This window comes from Staurois parvus, unplaced genomic scaffold (genome assembly GCF_062004578.1).
Source record: "Staurois parvus isolate SC_StPar_1 unplaced genomic scaffold, SC_StPar_1.0 ptg000392l, whole genome shotgun sequence".
Taxonomy (NCBI): Eukaryota; Metazoa; Chordata; class Amphibia; order Anura; family Ranidae; genus Staurois; species Staurois parvus.
The window spans coordinates 5,917,538-5,939,054 of record NW_028318188.1 but is presented as its reverse complement, the minus strand read 5'-3'; the positions used below and the strand labels follow the sequence as shown (position 1 = coordinate 5,939,054).

At 39.2% G+C, this 21,517-nt stretch overlaps 1 protein-coding gene across 1 annotated transcript in view; it reads left to right on the top strand.

Moving 5' to 3' along the window:
* The window catches only part of UTP15 (UTP15 small subunit processome component), a 33,123-nt gene extending 18,896 nt beyond the window's left edge, over nucleotides 1-14,227 (top strand). The window contains exons 8-13 of the mRNA XM_089686176.1: nucleotides 1,418-1,502; nucleotides 4,541-4,693; nucleotides 5,305-5,406; nucleotides 9,033-9,166; nucleotides 13,686-13,744; nucleotides 13,844-14,227. Coding sequence (XP_089542302.1) covers nucleotides 1,418-1,502; nucleotides 4,541-4,693; nucleotides 5,305-5,406; nucleotides 9,033-9,166; nucleotides 13,686-13,744; nucleotides 13,844-14,073 — 763 coding nt within the window. The 3' untranslated portion in view covers nucleotides 14,074-14,227. The remainder of the gene's footprint in view (nucleotides 1-1,417; nucleotides 1,503-4,540; nucleotides 4,694-5,304; nucleotides 5,407-9,032; nucleotides 9,167-13,685; nucleotides 13,745-13,843) is intronic.
* The last annotated feature ends 7,290 nt before the right edge of the window (nucleotides 14,228-21,517 follow it).

The following is a 21,517-nucleotide window of genomic DNA, read 5'->3' as shown; positions in this document are numbered from 1 at the left end:
TCCACAGTTCATGGGTGTTGCACCACTCTCTCCTCTTCTGAGCATTAAAATCGGTCACTGGTGGTTTGGCAATTGCAGCTTGCCCATGGATGTCTTACTTTATGGAGTTCCCTCCGCACAGTTTTTGTGGACACTTTGGAAAACTGAGATTGAGCGCTGCAGTCACTTTTGCAGCAGTTGTTTCCTTATTCCATCCAGGTCACAATCCTGCCTAATGACCGTACGTATGCTTCTGTTTTCTCACAAACTGTATATGCCATCATAACCTTTGATACTGTCAAATAAATTGGCAACTTTAGTCATAGAGGCACCAGCTAAGTGGGCACCAACAATCTGCCCTCTTTGTAGTTCAGTAAGCTCTGACATGACTCCGTACTACTAGCAACGCACGCAATGAATGATGAATGTGAGGCTTCCCACCTGTTAGCTAGGTATTTCATCACACAGCAGAAGCAAAAGAATGTTACATCACTTTTGGTTTCAGCGTGAAACATGTCATCACTTTTACAACTGCAAATCATGTAGCATTTCCATATTTTTGTCCAAACCCTGTATATTTACTGAGATTTGACGCCTCCCTTTCTTGTCCGTTCCTGTGATGTATAGCCACACAGGCTTTTATGCAGCTTGTCTGCCCCCCTGGCCCAGTAGGGAGACATCCCCATAAAAGCTTATGGAGCTCACAGTCTGAAACGTTGGTCAGAACCGATATAGAAAATACATATGACTACTTTTTCCACCAGTCATCCATCAGATTAAAGCTTTCAGATGCTTTGTGATGTGCATTTTTTTGAATGTGATTTGTGGCAATGAGGCATAATAAACCATTCATGGTGCTTAACATATTGATACTTTAGGTCCAGATGTTGTACACCAGACTGTACCAATGACAGCTGCCAGTGCAGTGCCAGTGCTTCTTCTGTTTAAAGTTTAAAGCAGAGCTCCACCCCCCAAAAGGGGAGGTTCTGCATTAAGGCTTTGTCACCTGCTCCCTGTTAAGGATTGGCACCTTTTGGGGAGTGGGTACCCGGATTTGACAGGTACCCGCTCCCACTTCCGGTGCAATCGATTAAGGCGATCAGAAGCTGTCCTCCCCGCCCTCCCTCCCCATAGTTTTCTTGGAGATGTGGCAGGTCCCAGAAGACTACGGGACCATTCACAAAGCGCATACACATACACGTGTATGTGCAGTGGGCTGTGAAGCCGCAAGCTGTCACAGCCGGGTGTCAACACTAAAGATGCTGGACCGAGGGACAGGTGAGTGTCTCTATTTTAAAAGTCAGCAGCTACAGTTTTTGTAACTACTGACTTATATATATTTATTTTTTAATTCAACTGGAACTCCGCTTTAACATCGTTGTTTTTGTTGTGTATATTTAATGTATAATGTGTTTTGTTTTTTTTATCTCTTAAACAGGCATGTTAAGATTTACAGCACAATGAACTATAAAGTAGTTCATAGCTTTGACTACGCTGCTTCAATTTTGAATCTTGCATTAGCGGTGAGTAGTTTGAAACCTGGAACTCATTTCCAGCAGTAGTTTTTGGTTAGAAAAACAGCTAATTTTAGGGATGATTACTGTAAAACACACCAAACAATCAGGTGACTGCTGAAAGCTGTCTTGGATAAGGAAGCCTTTCTCAGCATTATTACTGCTTTTTCACTGTTGCTTTATCGAGTAACAGTTCTGTAGTGACTCTGTTTACTGAAATAAATATGTCTCCTCTCACTTGCAGAGACATGATTTTACATCAGTTTTCATGTGCGCTGCAGTGAGTTTTCTACACGTTGCAAATTCCTGTGCAGAAAAAAAATCCATGTCATACTAGTGTTGTGTGAACAGGGCAGATAGAGAACGTTTTTTTTTTTTTTTTGTGCCCTTGCAGAACGTGTGCAGAAAAACTGATGTATCTGCATCATGGTGTGACTGAGCACTAATAACACAGGTCTGCAAAAAAAATTTTTTTCAAGAGCTGTTTTGGTTATTCAACGTAATCTTTATGTTTTTTGGTGCGCTGAATCCGAAAATGACCTCCATTTTGTCATAGGACATCACGTTTCCTGACAATTTAGGTAACTATGTTAAATAAGGCAATACCTCAAAATAAATGGAAATAGACTTATAAAATTAAAGTTTTATTACAATTTTTTCATGAAAATCCTTTTTTGAACTGAAATGAGCTCACGTACACACACTAAACTCGATTCTTCTTCCCTGTGAGGCTCCTCTTGGTGCATTTACGCTTGTGAGTAGCATCTGGAATGTCTCTCTGAAGCATCCAACAGTAGTCTGCCATCATTGTAATGCTCCATTTTCCCTGGTATCTCCTTTCCATCTCTTTAATGTCCTAGTGGAATCGTTCACCTTGTTCCTCACTCACAGCTCCCACATTTTCAGGAAAGTAGTCAAGGTGGGACTGGAGGAAATGCACTTTCAAACTCATCAGGCAACCTAAAGCTTGAAATGCTTTCAGCATTCGTCCGACGATCTTTTTGTAGTGAGGATCTTTGTTATTGCCTAAAAATTTTTGTACGACTTCTTTAAATGCAATCCACCCTTCTTTTGAGGATCTGTTATGTATTGACAAACTCTTGATCAACTATAAGCCTTCTAATGTCTGGTCCGACAAATACACCTTCCTTCAATTTTTCCTCCGATAGGCCTGGAAACTTGGTGACCAAGTATTTGAAGCATTCTCCGTCTCTTGGAAGTGATTTTATGAATTGCTTCATCAATCCCAATTTTATGTGGAGAGGTGGTAGAAGAACTTTATGGGAAGGTACCAAAGTTTCTCTGAGGACATTTTTTTTCACCGTCAGTTAGCACCCTCGGCTACCAACTCTTCTTGGTCCAGTGATTTTGTTGGTCTTGACTGTCCCATAGACACAGAAAACGAGGGTATTTGGTATCCCACCCACTGGATTCTTCAGGAAAAATTAACCCCTTCTACCATTAGAAGCACAGACTCAGGGCTGAGGCTTACACATACAGCATGCTGCTGAGTATCCCAGTAGTCAGACATGTCACTCAGAGCAGCACTTGTATTCACCCCCTTTGCAGGGGGGGAGGGGCAGAGATTGTTTACCTGCAAATAACAACAAAGGGCAGACGAGAACTAGAGAAATGAGGAAATATAATTTTTTTCCTCTAAAACTTGCTTAGCTTATGTATATATTGCTAACCATCAGATTTACAGTGCTATATTTTTTTTTACATAACTCGGACAACCCCTTTAACCACTTTCTGACTGCCCATTGTATATAAATGGCCGGAGGGTGGCACTGCAGGGTCGGGCGGCCGTTTATAAACGGCCTCCCCGCACCTTGCTTGTGCACGCTCCCCGGGGAGCGCGCAGCACCGCGATCCGGTGCCCGCTGTGTCCTCCGGACACAGTGAAACACCGATCGTCGGACGGGACCTCTGTACGAGGTCCCGATCATGTGATCACTGATTGGCCAATCAGTGATCACATGCAAAGTAGTAAGCAAGATGTCACTTCTGACATCATTGCTTACTACGTGTGAATTCTGTGAATGATCACAGAGGTCACATGGTACAAGGCTATTCACAACAGCCTTGTACCATGTGACAAGCTGTGACCAATCAAGATGCAAGAATGCAGACAGAGAGAAAGAGAGAATTTATTGTAAAAGCAATTAGTGTAAAAAAAAAAAAAAAAAAATCTTCATCACCCCCCAAAAGTAGTACAGTGTCACCATAGATGTACTGCTAGGGTGACAGTATGTAAGAAAAAAAAAAAAAATGTTTAAAAATTATTATTTTTGGTTATAAACTAATTTGGCTTATTATTTTTTTTTTTTACTAAAAAGATAACGGAATAAATTTTGGCCAAGATTTATGATGAAATATTATTTATTTGCAAAATTTTATAAGAAACACTTTTTTTCAAAATTTTTGGACATTTTCATTTACATAACAAAAAAAATTAAAATCCCAGCGGTGAATAAATACCACCAAAATAAAGTTTTATCTGTCTCAAAAAAATGGTAAAAAATTCATATGGGTACAGCGTTGCATGACCGCGCAATTGTCATTCAAAGTGTGATAGCGCTGAAAGCTGAAAATTGCCCTGGTCAGGAAGGGGGTAAAAGTGTCTGGACTGGAAGTGGTTAAGGTTTTTTTTGGCATTTTATATCTTAAATGCACTTATGTGAATTAATTAATAGTAATTTGGACTTTAAATTTGATTAAAAACCCATAATATAAAAAAATACCAAAAATTAAAAAAATTTGATAAATTTGAAGACAATTTGCATTTCGTGGCAAATCATGTCGTCTAGGAGTTTTTTCAATATTTTATTTGTTTTCAGCACACCAAAATACATGGAAATTAGATGAAAATAATCAAACCGCTTTTTAGTCGCAGTCCTGTGTAATTTCATACATTCAGTTCCAAATATTCATTGTGATAAAAGTGTACTGTTCTATTGTTAAACAGTTTGTTCTCTTACTAAAAATGTTCTGAGATCAGACATTAGATCCAATAGAAAATAATAATTTAATGCTCTGGCTTGTAGGCTGACGATGAGATGATTGTGGTGGGAATGACCAATGGAGTGCTTAATATCAAACACCGGAAACCTGAAGAGAAGAAACCAAATGAGCTTCCATCCAGAAAACATCCGAGATACAGAGTGTTTGTGAGGGGCAAGGACTATATGCCGAAACAGGTACAGAAACACAGCCCTATTAAGGGGTCATGGATTTATTTATTTTTTTTCAGGCTGTTTTTTCCTTCTTGAAATGGAAGGCCTTTTGTATTCAAACCACGTGAAAGTGCCATATTGTAATGTGTATACTAAATAAAGCTGTAAAACAAGAGATAATTAATTACATTCAAAATTGCAGCTGCTCAAATCTGTTTACAACTAGCAGAGAAAGGTTGCATGTAGTTGGGTAATTTTCAATACATCGAAATTACAATAATTTGGCTTCTCCTAAAGAAAAACTTGCTGTATACATTTCCTAGCTAGCAGCTGTGAAAACTCTGTGCCATCAGAAAACTGACCTGCAGTATCTCTGCTTTATATATTCAGTATGGAAACAAGGACATAATCACCTCCTGGAACTTCTCTATTTTCTAAGATCAGCCAATGGGAGGACTTTTCACAGTTGCTATGTAGGGATTGCTAGAGTGCTTTGGCTTGAAAGAGGCAGCAATAAATTACACAACAGCCTCAATGCACAAGTACTGTGAGATGGAATATCTAAATGACTGTTTTGATCTAAATGTCAGACACCTATTACAGTTATTGACTTTTCAGTGTTGTCGTTTCTACAGGATGACTTTGTTGTCAGTAAACCAGTAAGGAAGCACTTAAGAAAATATGACAGACTACTCAGAGGCTTCCAGGTGTCTGCGGCACTAGATGCTGTTTTAGAGGTAAGAGGCAAATTTGTTGCCATTTGGTTAGGAAACAGTGAGAAAATATTAATGGTTTACAGAACTTGAGGTTGCAGGGCAACCTCAAAGTACCTACTATTGAAATTGGCTTCGACTTTGAGCCCAGAGAATTGTAGGGCCAGGTTTGTGTGGCCTCTACAACTGGCCAAATTTGCTCTAAGGGTCCTTTCACGCGGGTGTCATCAGTTCAGTCACGTGTTTTGCTAAGAAAAAAAACTGATTAATACTGAATACAGGTTAAATCCGATTTGCACATCTGTCATCAGTCCAGTTGAGTTCAGTTTACATCTGTTTTTTTTTTTTTTTTCTAATCGTTGAAGAAAGTAACCATAACTGACAAAAATATAAACAAAAATTATTTCTTGTCTAAAAATGGACATAAATGGAATGTTAGTAAACGGACTACATCCGTTTACATCCTTTAACATCCACCTAAGCAGAAAAGGACACAGACTTTTTTGATTTAAAAAAACAAGACCTGAATGGACACTCATGTAGGAGGATATAAACAGATGATCTTATGTTTACATTTGGAAGCCCATATGAATGAATTGCTATCCATTTTCCATCCAAAAAAGGATGAACAGAACGCCCAGGTGAAAGGGCCCTAAGGAGCCGATTTATAACAGTGAATACTGCCCTCCTCAGAACGCTACACGAAGTACTTCTGCATCAACATTTTATGTTTAATTTAGAATATGAAGAGCATGTTGTGAAGCCCACTGTGTCTTTCCAAGTGCTCTTTGCATAGTGCTGAAGGGAACATTGATAGGAGAGTCTAGTCACATGTCATTGATCTGACCTGTCTTCTCCTCCTATCAGCATTAAAACAAATGGGGCTTCGCTTGTCTTAGGGTTCCTAAGTAAGCAAAATGGAAGCACATATACAGCTGCAGCCATGATCCTGGTATCATTTTTAGCAGGCAATGGGCTTTCTGGTAAAAGTGATCCGAGCAGCTCTATAGCTGATCAATCACTTTTACAGGTAGCGGAAGGGACACCCCACTCTCACCTTTCCCGGGCTCTCCTGTAACACTGGGAAGCCTGGGATCGATGTGACCTGTTACATTGGATGCACTGTGAAGAATGGGAGAAACGTCCATTCCTCCCCAACCTCTGTGACCTCAGAAATCCTCATTGCTTCTTGCTTTGTTTTGTTTACAAGCAGTTCAAAACAGTCTTGGTTTGTTCAGCTGCTTTGGAGGACAAAGGAGAGATAGACCCCATGTTCTCAAGGGATGTTGTTCATACTTTGTGATGGCATTATAGTTCAATAAAAAAAACAAATTTTAAAGAGCGTAAAAATAAATACAAATTTAAAGTCCCCCCCCCCCCCCACATGCTCAAACATGCAGGCAGGTCCCACACACATGTGTAAAAGGTGATTGCACCACACATGAGGTATTACCACAAACATCAAAGTGAGAGCAAGAATTCTAGCACTAGACCTCCTGTGTAACTCTAAACTGGTAACCTGTAAAGGCTTTTAAAGCTTCGCCTGTGGATAATTTAATGTACTGCAGTTTGTCGCCATTTCATGAGTGTTCACAATGTTAAAGCGTGACGTTGGGTATCTACTTACTCACATATCATCTTTTATATTTTACCACAATTTGGTATTTAATTGCGTTTGTATGAACTAAAACTCATTTAAAATGTATTTTTTAATGTTTTTTTCTGAAAGTGTTTATGATAAACTGGTGTGCAAATATTATGTGACAAAAAATTGATACACCCACCATTTTATTCTCCTGGGCCTTTGATTTCAGAAAATATATTTTGTTTGAGGGTTCTAAGTAATAATCTTGCGCAAAATGCAGATTTATACATGTATGTGATAAATGTCAGAATTGTCCAGGACAGCAAGTGGATAAGGTAGCACCAGACAGACCAAAAATCAAACATTTTTCTTGAACCAGTGCACCACAGTACACAGTAGGATGTTACCATATATTGTAATGTACTGCAATTCATGAGCATCAGGGGTGCATTAATTAAAGACTAATTGGTGCTGCGCTATATCTAGGTAACAAATAAACTCCTGTTATGATTATACCACACACAGTGTAGATTATACTAAAACTTGTAAAATAATATACACAAAACCAAAATTAGAATATTGAATAGAATGCACATGAAAACATCCAAATTTGTGGATAACAATGAATAACACCCAAACGTAAAAAAGGTGTAACCTAGGTACACCACTAGAAATAAATAGGTGACTATGGGTGAACAAAAAATAGATATATACATATATTACTTCTTTTTGAATAGTGCCCACAAAAACCGTGATATGATCCTTTTGAGGATCCCAAAAATCAGAGATACAGGTACAATGACAAAATTCTATACTGCAACTGATTAGTTGCTATAGGAAATGCTCCCAAAATTTAGGTGTTCACATTGAACATAATGAAAGATAAGTGGAAGTGATAAATAAAAACAAACCGTAGAAACTGTACCAATAAATAAATAATTTGCGCTAGTAAATGTGTATAAATATATAAATATATATAAAGAAATCATCAAATCATAAGTCCAGAAAAAAATATATATATATGCCAATACCACAAAAAAATATAAAAAAACTTTTAAGTGCAAAAAACTTTTGTGCAAAAAAAGTGTCTAAATATGAAAAATTTCACCAAAAAACCTTGATAATATAATGGCAGATCATCCATAAATATATCTTCAGAAACGGAAACTCTGCAACACACCGATCCTCATCGATCGAAATAACAGGATGAAAAACTTTGTAGTTAATCGAAAATCCACTTCTCCAATAGATAAAGGACCACCTTCAAACGTATCCATGGGGGGAAATGCCAAGCACTCGAGAGAAACAGAAAGACTTCATGGTGCAATATTATAAAAACCAATTCTTTTATTAGGTACTCATTGCACTTACTCAAGAGGTGTCCCAGCCGACACCAGCATCAACAGCATAACAGCAATCACATAAACGAGCCTGGCTACTCAGCACATGCGCAGTAGCTGGCAGCCAAAAATGTAATGACGTCACATCAATCAAGCTCCGCCCCGTAGAAACTGTGTAGATGAAAAATAAAACCGCAAGGTTTTTTTGCAATACAAATCTATTGCTGAAATATAAAATCCGCTGAAACTTATGGATTCAAGTGAAATTGTGATGAGTAGAATACACGTGACATCACAAGACCGTGTCCCCTAAATCAGGGGTATGTGAAATAAATAGTGTATAAGTGACATAAATAATATGAACACAATGTGTCATGAATATTATACAAAGGACCCGATAACAAGTCCCATGAACTACCTATACTCCAGCCAAAACATGAAGTCCAATACACCCTAAACGGTGAAGGTGTTTAGTAGTTCTTAGATAGTGCTGGTGTTATGAAGGTGAATATACAATGCAATGAGGACTATACAGATACATCAGGGGTGCATTGCCTTGGTATCTTTCAAAATGAATGGCACCTTTTTAATGTGCGTATGATACATTGCAATAAAGCTCATGTTACTACATTGTACCACAACTGATTTGTGTGTGTGTGTGTGTGTCTGTGTGTGTGTATGTGTCCGTCTGTCCTTACATTGTATTGTTCTCCCCTATGTTACAGATCAATGTTAAAAATGGAACCCCAGAGATCACAGTGGCTGTAATGAATGAAATTCAGAGAAGAGGAACTCTTAAAAATGCTCTGGCAGGGAGAGATGAAAAACAGCTGAGTTCCATACTGACCTTTCTCATAAAGTACGTATCCAGCTGCATCTTGTGTGAAATTACTGTCATTTAATAATTAATACCTACACATTATTTCTGGTGTTTCAACTCGAACCTTCTAGATTTTCACTAACACTGTGCCTGAGACCTGTATATCACTCACCGGCCACTTTATTAGGTACACCTGTTCAATAGCTTGGGAACACAAATTGCTAATCAGCCAATCACATGGCAGCAATTCATTACATTTAGACATGGTGAAGACGACTTGCTGAAGTTTAAATTGAGCATCAGAATGGGGAAGAAAGGGGATTTAAGTGACTTTGAATGTGAAATGGTTGTTGGTGCCAAACGGGCTGGTCTGAGTATTTAAACTGCTGATCTACTGGGATTTTCATGTACAACCATCTCTAGGATTTACAGAGAATGGTCCGAAAAAGAGAAAATATCCAGTAAGCGGCAGTTGGGTGGAAGAAAATGACTTGTTGATGTCACAGGAGAATGGGAAGACTGGTTGCTGCGACATTCAGATAGGGTCAGAATTTTGTGTAAACCGCTTGAAAGCATGTCTCCATCCTGCCTTGTATCACCGGTTCAGTCTGGTGATGATGGTGTAATGGTGTGGGGGATATTTTCTTGGCACTAGCAAGGCGTACCTAAAAAAGTGGCTGATGAGTGTATATGCTGGCTGTATTGATATAACACCCTTAGCCGCACACCAGCTGTTTTGGGACCTTATTTAAGTTCCAGCTCTCTTTCTTCACATCCTTGCAGTAACTTGTCACTTCTTCCTTTTTCTTTTCTTTTTTTTTCACTGCTGATTGCAATTAAACCTGAATTCTTGCTCTGCCTTTAAAGCTTATGTAAACCTCAGTAATAAATAATCTTATTTTTTTTGTTTGTGAGATAAACAGTTTAACCAGTTGCCCCTCGGCCTATGGCCAAAATGGTGGTTGGGCAAACACTTCGTCCCTCTGTGAGGGCGCCATATGGCGTCCTTCCCAGAACAGGCATTGCGCATGCCCACAGGGCTGTGCTGTGGTGAGATTTGTCACCGGCCGTGTACCTCGGACAAGTAATAAATAAAAAAAATTATATATTTTTTTTTTCCCCTACTCTCACCAGTCAGTGTCCCTGATCACCGCCACACCAGTTATATGATGATGCTGTACTGCACTGGTGACAGTATGTAGAAAAAAAAAATTGTGAAAAACATTTTTTTTAATTTCTTCATTTTCCAAAAAATTACAACTTCAAAAAACTCGCCATGCCTCTTATGAAATACGTCGGTCTGTATGCTTTGCAAAAAGGGGTCATTTGGGGGATATCTGTACTGTTCTGACATTCTTGTACCTCAAGAAGTTAGATTGGCCGTCAGTACTTCAGGATTGATCAATCTTCAGATATATAACATAGTTTGTGAACTCTATAACTTTCTTACCGACTTAATAATAAATACTGATTTGGGTTATTTTCACTAAAGAAATGTAGCAGAACACATCTTGGCCTAAATTTATGAAGAACAATTATTTATTTGCAAACTTTTATAACGGAAACAAAGAAAATGTGTTTTTTTGTTTTTCTCTAAAGTTTCGGACATTTTTTTGTTTAGCAAAAAATAAAACCCCCCGCAGTGATTAAATACCACCGAAAGAAAGCTCTAGTTGTGTGAACAAAATGATAAAATTTTAGCTTGGGTACAGTGTTGCATAACCGCGCATTTGTCATTCAAAGTGTGAAAGTGCTGAAACCTGGCCTGGGCAGGAAGGGGGTAAAAGTGCCCGGTATTGAAGTGGTTAAAGTGTTTTGTTACATCTCTTCTTTCACCAAGAAAGTTTATTGATAAGAATTTGACAAACAGGGCCCAATGGTGTCATACTGTCTGATCACAAATCATTTACTTAGGGTTAATAGGGATTAAAGATATAAATGACTGAGGCATGAGGTATGAACGTTACCATAGTTATGTGGACTTCCAAGTCATCGCGTGTGTCACTTGGAAAAACTGTCAGCTTCTCACGAGTGAAACTGCCCTGTATGTGGCTTTTAAGCTCTAGGGTATGAAGGTTCCCATGCTTGGGCCTGGGTTTGTTTACTGGCTTATGAACATGTCGGAGATAAGTGTGCGTTCACAGTGAGAAACCTCTTCAGTTTTTGTGTAGGCGGACCTCCCAAGGGTCCTTATGGAGAATTACCCAGAGTATTGTATTGGTCATAGTGTAGACCTGCATATGTGCATCATATTCCCTATGTCTGAACACCCCTGAAAACATGCCATTGGGTATACATTTTGCAGTTCTTGCCCAGGAATAAAACCAGTCTGACAATACCTTGTATAGGAATATTCTCAGACGTGACGGCCAAATCGCACTTCAGTCTTCAGGGATCAGATCAGATACCCATCTTAAACAGTAGAGAGGTTGAAAGAATTTTTCCAGAATAATGGAATACTTGTTGTATCTCTTCAACAGGTGCAAAAAATACTTGATGACCCTGACAAAAATCTAGTCCGCTCCTAAACTCCTGTCCCAATCCAACAATACTGCGCCTAATTTTTAAACAATGTCAGCAGCCCTAGTTCTCTCTGTGACCTAAAGAACACCTCAATAGATACGCTAAAATGAACGATTAATTGTTACTGGTTGGACCTCCAGGTGAAAATTGGTGGGGGGGGGGGGGCTTTCGAAAGAGAAAGCTAATGCAGCCATCTCATCTAAGGACTGGTAACCTGCAATATATTACATTTTTGGTCTTGGGTCTAGATAAACTTTAACCGCTTGCCCACTGTCCTATAGTAGAAGTACTGCTACATGGTGGCAGGGCTGCACAAAACCACTTGTGTATATATACGTGGTTTGCATCTCCGGGTAGAGAGTGCACCCCACTATTGGCGGCTAGGGATGTCAGTCATCAGGTCCTGGCCGGAGATTCTCCGCCGCCACCTTGCGATCGTCGGGGGAAAGCTGACGGGAGAGAACTGTGTATAAACAACACAGGTCTTTCTCCTGCCAGCAAGGACATACTGCTTTGTATTTCTCTGCACAGCATAGAAATAAAAAGCAGCTTGTCTCCCTAGTAAAACACACACAACACAATGCAAATCAGCACACCGTTAACCCTTTGAGTGCCCCAGATGTTAATCCCTTTCTACCCAGTATCATTAGTACAGTGTCAGTGCTTTTTATTAGCACTGATCACTGTATTAGTGTCATTGGGATGTCAGTGGCAATTAATCAGTTCCCACCCAGTGTCAGAATGCCTGCCGCATTCCCTCTATAAGTTGCTGATCGCTGCCATTACTAGTAAATATAAAAAAATTCCCAGTATATATACCGCCATTTGTAGATGCTGTAACTTTCACATAAAACAATTAATTTACATGTTTTGGGATTTTTCTTAGCAAAGACATGTAGCAGAATACATTTTGGCCTAAATTTATGAAGTCTTTTTTTGTTTATAGTGCAAAAAATAAACGCAGAGCTGATCAAATACCACCGAAAGAAAGCTCTATTTGTGGGGGTGAAAAAAAGACATAACATTTCATTTATGTACAGCGTTGCATGACCACACAGTGTCAGTTAAAGTAACACAGCGCCATATCTCAAAAAATGGCCTGGTCAGGAAGGGGGGTGAATCTTTTGGAGGATAAGTGGTTAAAGAGACTCTGTCATTAGCAGAATGGGGGAATACTACTGCAGGTATGAGGTGCAGTTGCCCACATATTTAGTTTTGGCTCATCAATGTTGTAGGCAGCTTCATGGGCCAATAGGAATTTGCAAAAAGTAGGAAGGTATTTTGAGTTTAAAGTCGAAGTTTAGTTAAGTAATATAAAAAATAAGCACAAGGGACATTAATTATCTTTGGTGAGATGTGTCCCTTGTTCTTCTGTGTCATTCAGCAGAAATCTTCCTCCTTTGATGCCCCCTTCCCCCAACCCTGCATCGCAATCTTCTAGTGTGGCAGGGGTTAATAGAAATAAGGGAGCTGACCGAGGTATGCATTAGGAGTGCCTCCAAACCATTCATAAAACCATACAGTAGCTTCTATCAATAATGTCCCTTGTGCTTTCTTTCTTTCTTTTTTTAATAAACTTTTAATGTTTTTTATTTATATAAAATGACTAGTTTTATATAAATAATAATGAGAATTTCAGAGCATTTTTGGTTTTAGCTGTTGAGCTTCATAAACAGGCTTAAGAGCAAATTAGAACAAATATTCAGATGTGATATTTCATCTTGATCTCTAAGCTGAACTCCATACAGACATAATAATACATCTCTGTATTCATGAATACGTTATTTTTTATAAATACGAGCATTGTAAGTACTTGGTATAAACATCGGTATAGATCCAAACTGTGGGTGACAATTGGGATTGAGAAACTCCAAGTGTAAAAAGTATTGGCTGGTGGCTCTTAAAGGGGGAAAGTTTATTAACTCAGCACATGAAGTTGTGCATTCATATGGCAGGAAGGGGTTAATACCATGTGGGATTATCTTGGTGATGTACATATAAAGAAACCGTAATAACAGTGAATTTTTTTCAACAGAAATGTGGTAGAGCCCCGCTTCGCCCCAATACTGATAAATGTAGCTGAACAAGTTATCGGTAAGTGAATTTATTCCTTCATCAATCTCTCATATTGCCAGCAGTGCTGGTCAGTGCTGTGTAGATTCTAATGAGGTTATCATAATGATTCATCCTTAGATATTTATTCATCTGTTATCGACCAGTCATCGGTAATCGACCAACTATTCCTGAAGCTCCAAGACACTTTAGAAAAGGAAATACATTATCAAGAAGAACTTCTGGAAGTGTTGGGAATGATGGACACTCTCTTTGCAACTATGACGAGTAAAAAGGAAACCATTTCTGGGGAGACCAAATCATTAATTCCTGAACAGAAGACCTCAACAGGCATAAAATCCTCATCTTGATCTGGCAGTTGCCAATGGACCTTTTTATACCACGTTTTAAAACATTTTATATGCAGGAAATGTAAATTCATACCGTTTGTCAAAAAGCTGTCAAATCCGATTCACTTGTCTGGTTGAAAAGGACTAGAACGTTGTTCATAAAATTTTAAAGAAAGTTTGAAATTTCTGTGATTTATTGCGAGTGGTGGAAGGTAAATCTTTTCTGTGATCACTCCTGCCTGTGACGGCAGCTGTACCAAACCAATATAGGCCAGGTCACTGCAAGCAGGTCGCACTGCTTTTCTTATGTGTAAACTGGTGTGACCAACGCAATTACAGGTGAGCTTTCTGTAGCCATAGACATGCCTGGAAATAACATGTATTTATTGTGTGAGTAGTGGAATTTAAAAAAAGAAGGGTGAGATCCCTATACCAGCAGCTAGCATGCCATTAGATACAAAAATGGTAATATCCAATAAACCCAAACTCAAGTGCAATGCTCATAAAACAAAACTCATATCAGTTCAATATATGTGTCTATGTAAATATGTAGTAGAATGTCCATGCAAAGAAAGGAACTCCACCTTAAATTGTAAATTAAAAAATGTTCATATAATGTAGAAAAATCTCCAGGTGAAAGAAACGATACACTTGGTGCTTCTATACCAATGCCCAGGTCAGAGGCTTATCAGAATGGTGAGACCCTCAGAGTGAGAAGTCATATAACACTTAAAGCAATTGGCTCAGATTCTAGAAATATGATGTTGCCACTTCACTCCACCATATATATAGGCAGCCACTCAAAGGAATGGGCATGGAAAAAGAGAACGCTCCACATACTATAAAATCGATGATATCCAATATTCATTAAACGAATGCTACTTGCATATATAAAAACATAGGCATTGCTGTACAATTCAAACTCCCCAGGGGAATGCGTAGATCATTTCCAGATTCGGTAATACACGATGTTGTCACAAGCGTGGGTTCAACCCTACATGTTTTGTCAAAAAGGCCCTTCTGATGATTGTTTTTGTTTTATGAGCCCTGTACTTGAGTTTGTGTATGAGTAGTGACATTGCAGCCATGTTTGCAAGACCTTTTACAGGTATAATATAAATACAGACAGCAGCTAGTCTGTAATCTAAAGATCTGTATATTAATTGCCAACAACGAACTATGGAACAGTGAATATCTAGGTGAAAATTGTATGCAAGTGAGTTTTACACTAATTACTGTAGACGTTCTTTCTACTTTAAATATTAAAAATAAAACTGTAGGCAAAACTTTTTTTTTTTTCTCATTTTGGATAGGGAGGGTTATAACCCTTGTCATATTATTATTTTTTTTTTTTTTGCAATCTGTGTCCCATTGCGTAGATTTCCATTCACGTCCTGTCCTATAGCCAAACGGGAGGTGGGAGGTAATCCCTGCAAATTAAGGGAATTCCTTGGGGGGGGGGGGGCAGGTCACCATAACTAGTGACCCCCTTGGAAGATTTCTCCTCTATTACTTCTCTGGGGACAACCCAAAATTTGGGATTTTCTTTTACTTTCAATGATAATGGTCAATAAGACAGAGTGGGTGAATCTCCATTATCGGGGCACAAACAGCAATAAAAACTGAGAGACGTTCTAATCCATCTCCACTCTATCCAAAACTAAAGAAAAATGTTTTGCCTTTAGTTATACTTTAACGGTTGATTTAATAATAGAGTTTACAAAAATCTGTAGCAGATTCTTTTTTTTTTTTTTTTTTCTCTTAAACTGGTTTGAAAATGAAAGCTGAAACCAGACTGTTGGCTTTGGTCGCAAACCTAGCCAGAAAAAAACGATCTGTCATGCTTGCTTTTTAATTACAGTAAAAATTTGCATAGCTCCTATTTTGTAATTTGCATGCCAGCTTTAAATCCAGCAGCTGCTGCGTATGTCTCATCAATTGCACGGAATGTCAGTGAATTTTGCATTTGGCGAGTTTTCCATTTTGTGTATTTCTCTTGCCATTTTGTCATGGTTTTTCAGACCATACATTGAATATAATAGCTTATAGAAAAGTGTCGAAGAGAAGAGGAGGCAGGCCACTAAAGCTGTGGTTACCATTTGTTTCTCATCATTTGATGATCCAGAGAACGGTGCAGATGATCTGAGAATGAAAGCAGACACGTGAATGTGCCTATGGATTAGTGGCTGCTTCAGGAGGCACCTCTTTCCTGTCCGTATCCTTGCAGAAAGCATTAGACCAATTATTTAGAATCTTTTCCCAGAAGGTTGTGTTTTTTCATGATATTGTCTCTAGGTGGCAGTAAGTCGTCACCACAGATTTATAATCTGAACAATTTTGTCTGTCCAGACCTTTTGCTGGTAATTCACTGCATTGTTTTTGTAATGGAGTTTTTATTTTCTAATAACAGTTTTAATTGACTTCTAGTAGGTTCAAAGTGGTAATGCTCCTGTATTTTGCAATGCCACCTATTGATAAGTAATATTCTTTTGTTTGAGATACATACTTGCCACACATGCTATACCCATGCCTGCATAGGTCATAGCCCCTTTCTGTGCTGTTATCAATCTGTGTGCCTTTCAGCAGCACCAGGCAGGGGTGAAATTGTGGTCCCCTCCTAAATCTCAAGTCTGAATCTGGCAGACAGAGGCCTTTCCACATCAGTGCTACAGCAGTATTTGGAACAGCTAATGGGGGTTTGTCACAAGTAGTGTTTTTTCTTCCTTAATATACTGATACAGAGATCCACAGAATTAGGCTGGCCATAGAATGTAGGATTTCAAAAAAAGAATGTTCGAAGAAAGTTCATTTGATTTTTCTAATCATTAGTGGGTCAAGTTGATGTTCATTTTTGACTGCAGTGATAGAAAAATTTGAATGCAGGATGGAAAATTTTTTAATGAACACATTTTTAACAGTGTATTTTGGTTTTTGTTTGGTAATGTCCAGCCATTCCAAAATCAATTGTTAAAAGCAAATAAAATCTTTTGAGCAACAAAAGAATGTTCTGAGAATGTTTGTACGAATTTTCTTAAAACTTTTTCTAAGAATTTTCAATTGAAATTCTATTAATCTATGGCCATCTTTTAAGATATTACAAGTGTAAAGAACTTGCCAATAGCAAGCAGTCCTGTGCGCAAGTATTGGTAGATATGTTAGCTCTTATGTAAAAAGCAGCTACTACAGGCAAAGAGCATGGCTGATTATCATACCTGGGCAGCTGTACTAAACATACAACTAAAAAAAACACCAAACCCCCTCCCCCCTACTACTTTTGTTAAAAAGAATAAGGACATTCATTGTCTTCTGTCCTCCCCATCACACCCCAAAGGTTAAAGCCCAGCATCTTCCACACGGTTTATGACATTTTTGACAGAGAGGGGTTAGACTTTTAACAGGGGTGTTAAACTGGTGGCCCTCAAGCTATTGCCAAAAAACATGTCCCATGAGGCATCAAAAGGCTGACCGTTAGAAGCATGATTCTCAAAGGTAGAGGCATAATGGGACTTGTAGTTTTGCAACAGTTGGAGGGCCACCAGTTTGACACCCCTGGGTTAGAGTCTCTGTCTGGTGATTTACTTCTGTTTGTGTCCCTCCTAGGATGATTTCAGGACACGAAGGGAAATCTAGCCAACGGGAACAAGCAAAAGTACATTTTGTAGTAGTGTGAAGAAGGGATAGAACTTTGACTTTTCTTTTACCTAAACTTAGGCTTTAATTATGGTGAGTAGCACTCATAGAAGTGTACTGTGGGCCATCTACTGCCACAAATGATTGTAATATAAAATATTTATAGTAACTGGATCATGGTAGATTCAATCTTCTAGTATTTTGGGCACCTTAGCTTTAGTTTAAAGAATATGTAAAGCCAGTATTTCATATACCTAATATGTGCCTGCTATACCATGTACTCGTATAAAAAAAGTATCTTGCTTACTTTGTGTGAAATCCCTGCTGTTCCTGCCAGTCCCTCTGCTTTCCTATTAAAAACTGACCACATTAGGCAGCAGAACACACCGTGGTCTGTTTTCTAGCTATGCTGAAAACTCACTGTACTGTTCTCCAATGATCAGACTTGTCCTCATACACCTTCCCAGTTATTTACTGGGAAGATCTGCATACTGCTTTTTCTCCTCCCTGAGCTCTTATGCAGCTGAGAACAGATTGTGATCTCTTATGAAAAAAAGAGAAAATATTTATATTTTTTTTATATCTATACACAAATGTTTTGCCTTTCATTTCTATTTTAAACTTCGTTGTTTTACAAGGGTTTACAGTCACTTTAACATTGGAGTAATCAGATGTGTGTTGCAAATACCTTTTTATATGCATTTATAAGGCCTTGTTCACACAGGTTTTAGCTTACATAACAGCAATGTGTACAACAGTCTTTAGCAATACAAAGCTTTGGGAAATCTTTGAGAAACGTTGAAGCCTTTAAAGAAAACTTCCAGTATGGGGATGTTAAACACAAACACAATTTTAACAGGCTGTTACATTAAACACAATCAAGCTAGCAGGCGTCACAGACCAAGTGCGTCTTAGTATTTTGGATAGCTAGCTTTACTCAGATTGATCCAACGCAGCTCCTGTTTCCTACAGTTTGTATGATTCCAGCATATGACCTCATCTAACAAGTGTTTATTGTGCAGTGCACTGTTCTGCTGACCTGTGTAATTCTTCCTCTGAGCTTCTGAAATTATAACAGGCAGAGGTGGCACACACATTTACCATAAGTGAGCCTGTGGACCTTCATTGTTGTGGGGATTACTAGGGCCACGTCACTTCCGTACAAGTATCAGGAGATTGCCCATCTGCATTCTTGCACTTGGACTTAAACAATAAGAGGAAATTCAAAAGAAGTCGACAACATCATAGACAGACGTTAAGTAAAAAGCGAGGAAATAATGTGTTAAGACTGGAACAACATTCCTGGCTGCATGGCTGTTTCCTTAGTTCCTAGTGAAAATAAGCCATCCTCTAGAAGATGGGCATTGCTGACTATTCCTGATCAACACCGAAGCGGTCTTTATAGAGGATATTCCTTAAACAATATGTGACTAACAGTCCCAAATAGAGCTGTACAGTGCATTTATAAAGTATGTATAAGTTGTGTTGCAGTGTGATACTACAGTTTTTTAACCGCCTCCCACCCGTTATATAGTAATAAGACGGACGCAAGGTGGTTTTCTCGTTCTGGGAGGACGTCATATGACGTCCTCCCAGTCTAACCGTGCCTGCGCGGCTCCTGGAGCGTGCAGCACGGCGATCGGTGGTGCGCTGTGTCCCTCGTACACATCGGATCACCGATCCACGGAAAGAGCCGAAAATGTTGGCTTGGTCATATGATCAGCTGTGTCCAATCACAGCTGATCACATGTAAACAGGGAAATGTCGGTTATCGGCATTTCTCTCCCCACGAGCTGTCACGCTTACAGCTCGTGAGGAGAGCCGGTAATCGGCATTCCCCAGAGGGGACATGTACACAGATCATCAGAGCACTGATGATCTGTGTAGCCCCAGCAGTGGCACTTTTCAGTGACCATCAGTGCTCATCCATGCCACCTGCCAGTGCCACATATCAGTGCCCATTTGAGCTGCCTTTCAGTGTCACCCATCAGTGCTGCCTAACAGTGCCACTCAGTGATGCCTGTCAATGCCTACCAGTGCCTCCTCATCAGTGTCCATCACTGCAGCCTCATTAGTGCACATCAGTGAAGGAGAAAAATCACTTATTTACAAAATTTTAAAACAAAAACTAAGGAAAAAAACGCTTTTTTTCAAAATTTTCCATTTTTTGGTTTAAAAAAAAATAAAAAACCCAGAGGTGATTAAATACCACCAAAATAAAGCTGTATCTGTCACAAAAAAATGATAAAAATTTCATATGGGTACAGTGTTGTATGACCGCGCAATTGTCATTCAAAGTGCGACAGCGCTGAAAGCTGGAAATTGGCCTGGGCAGGATGGGGGTATAAGTGCCCTGTAGGCTAGTGGTTAAACTAATTTTTATTCCTCATTAATCTACACTCTATATACACCCTATAATGACAAAGTGAAAATAGAATTGTAGAAATGTTTGCAAATGTATGAAAAAGGAAAAACTTCAATATCACATTGGCGTAAGTATTCAGACCCTTTGCAGCAGGTGCCTCTTGTTTCTTTTGATCATTGCTGATATGTTTCTACACCTTGATTGGATTGCACCTGTGGTAAATTACATTGATTGGAAAGGCACACACCTCTCTATAAAAAGCCTTATACCAGACAATGCATACTGTATCAGGGCAAAAGCCATGAAGTCAAAGGATCTGCCTGCAGAGCTCAGAGACAGGATTATTGCAAAGCACAGATATGGGGAAGGGTACAAAATGTTTTTGTTGCAATGAAGGTTCCCTAGGGCACAGTGGCTCCCATAATTCATAGATGGAAGAAGTTTGGCATAACTAGGACTCTTCCAAGAGCTGGTTGCCTGGCCAAATTTGAGCAATTGGGGGAGAAGGGCCTTAGTAAGAGAGGTGACCAAGAACCCGATGGTCACTCTGACTGAGCTTCAAAGATCCTGTGTGGCGATGGGACACAGTTCCAGAAGGACAACCATCACTGCAGCCCTCCACTGATCTGGACTTTATGGCAGACTGGCAAGACAGAAGCATCTTTTAAGTGCAAAACACACACAAGTCCATTGGAGTTTGCAAAAAAAGCACCTGAAGCATTTTCAGAGTGTAAAAAACCAGCTTCTCTGGTCTGATGAAACCAAGATTGCCTCAATTTTAAACGTTATGTCTGGAGGAAACCAGGCACTGGTCATCGCCTGCCCAATACCATCCCAACAGTGAAGCATGGCAGTGGTAACATCATGCTGTTGGGATGTTTTTTTTTAGCAGCAGGGACTGAGAGACTGGTCTGGGTTGAGGGAAAGCTGAAAGGAGCAAAGTACAGCAATACCCTCAATGAAAACCTGTTCCACAACGCTCAGGACCTCAGCCTGGGCTTAAGGTTCACCTTCCAAAATGACAACACAGGAGTAGCTTAGGGACAACTTTGAATGTCCTAGAGTGGCCCAGCCAGAGCCCTGACTTGAACCCTATTGAACAGCTCTGGAGAGACCTGAAAATGGCTGTTCACAGACAGTCCCCATTGAATCTGATTGAGCGTGAAAGGATTTGCAAAGAAGAATGGCAGAAAATCCCCTAATCCAGGTGTGCAAAGCTTGTGTCATATGCAAAAAAACTCAAGGATGTAATTGCTGCTAAAAGTGCTTCAAGAAAGTACTGAATATAGGAGCTGAATACTTAAGTATGTGATGTCTCAGTTTTTTCTTTTTAATAAATTCGCAGATATGTATAAAATTCTGTTCTCACTTTGCCATTATGGGGTACTGAATGTAGATTAATGAGAAAAAAATCAATTTAAATTGTAGTATCGGGCTTCAACATAACAAAATTAAAAAATTTGAAGGGGG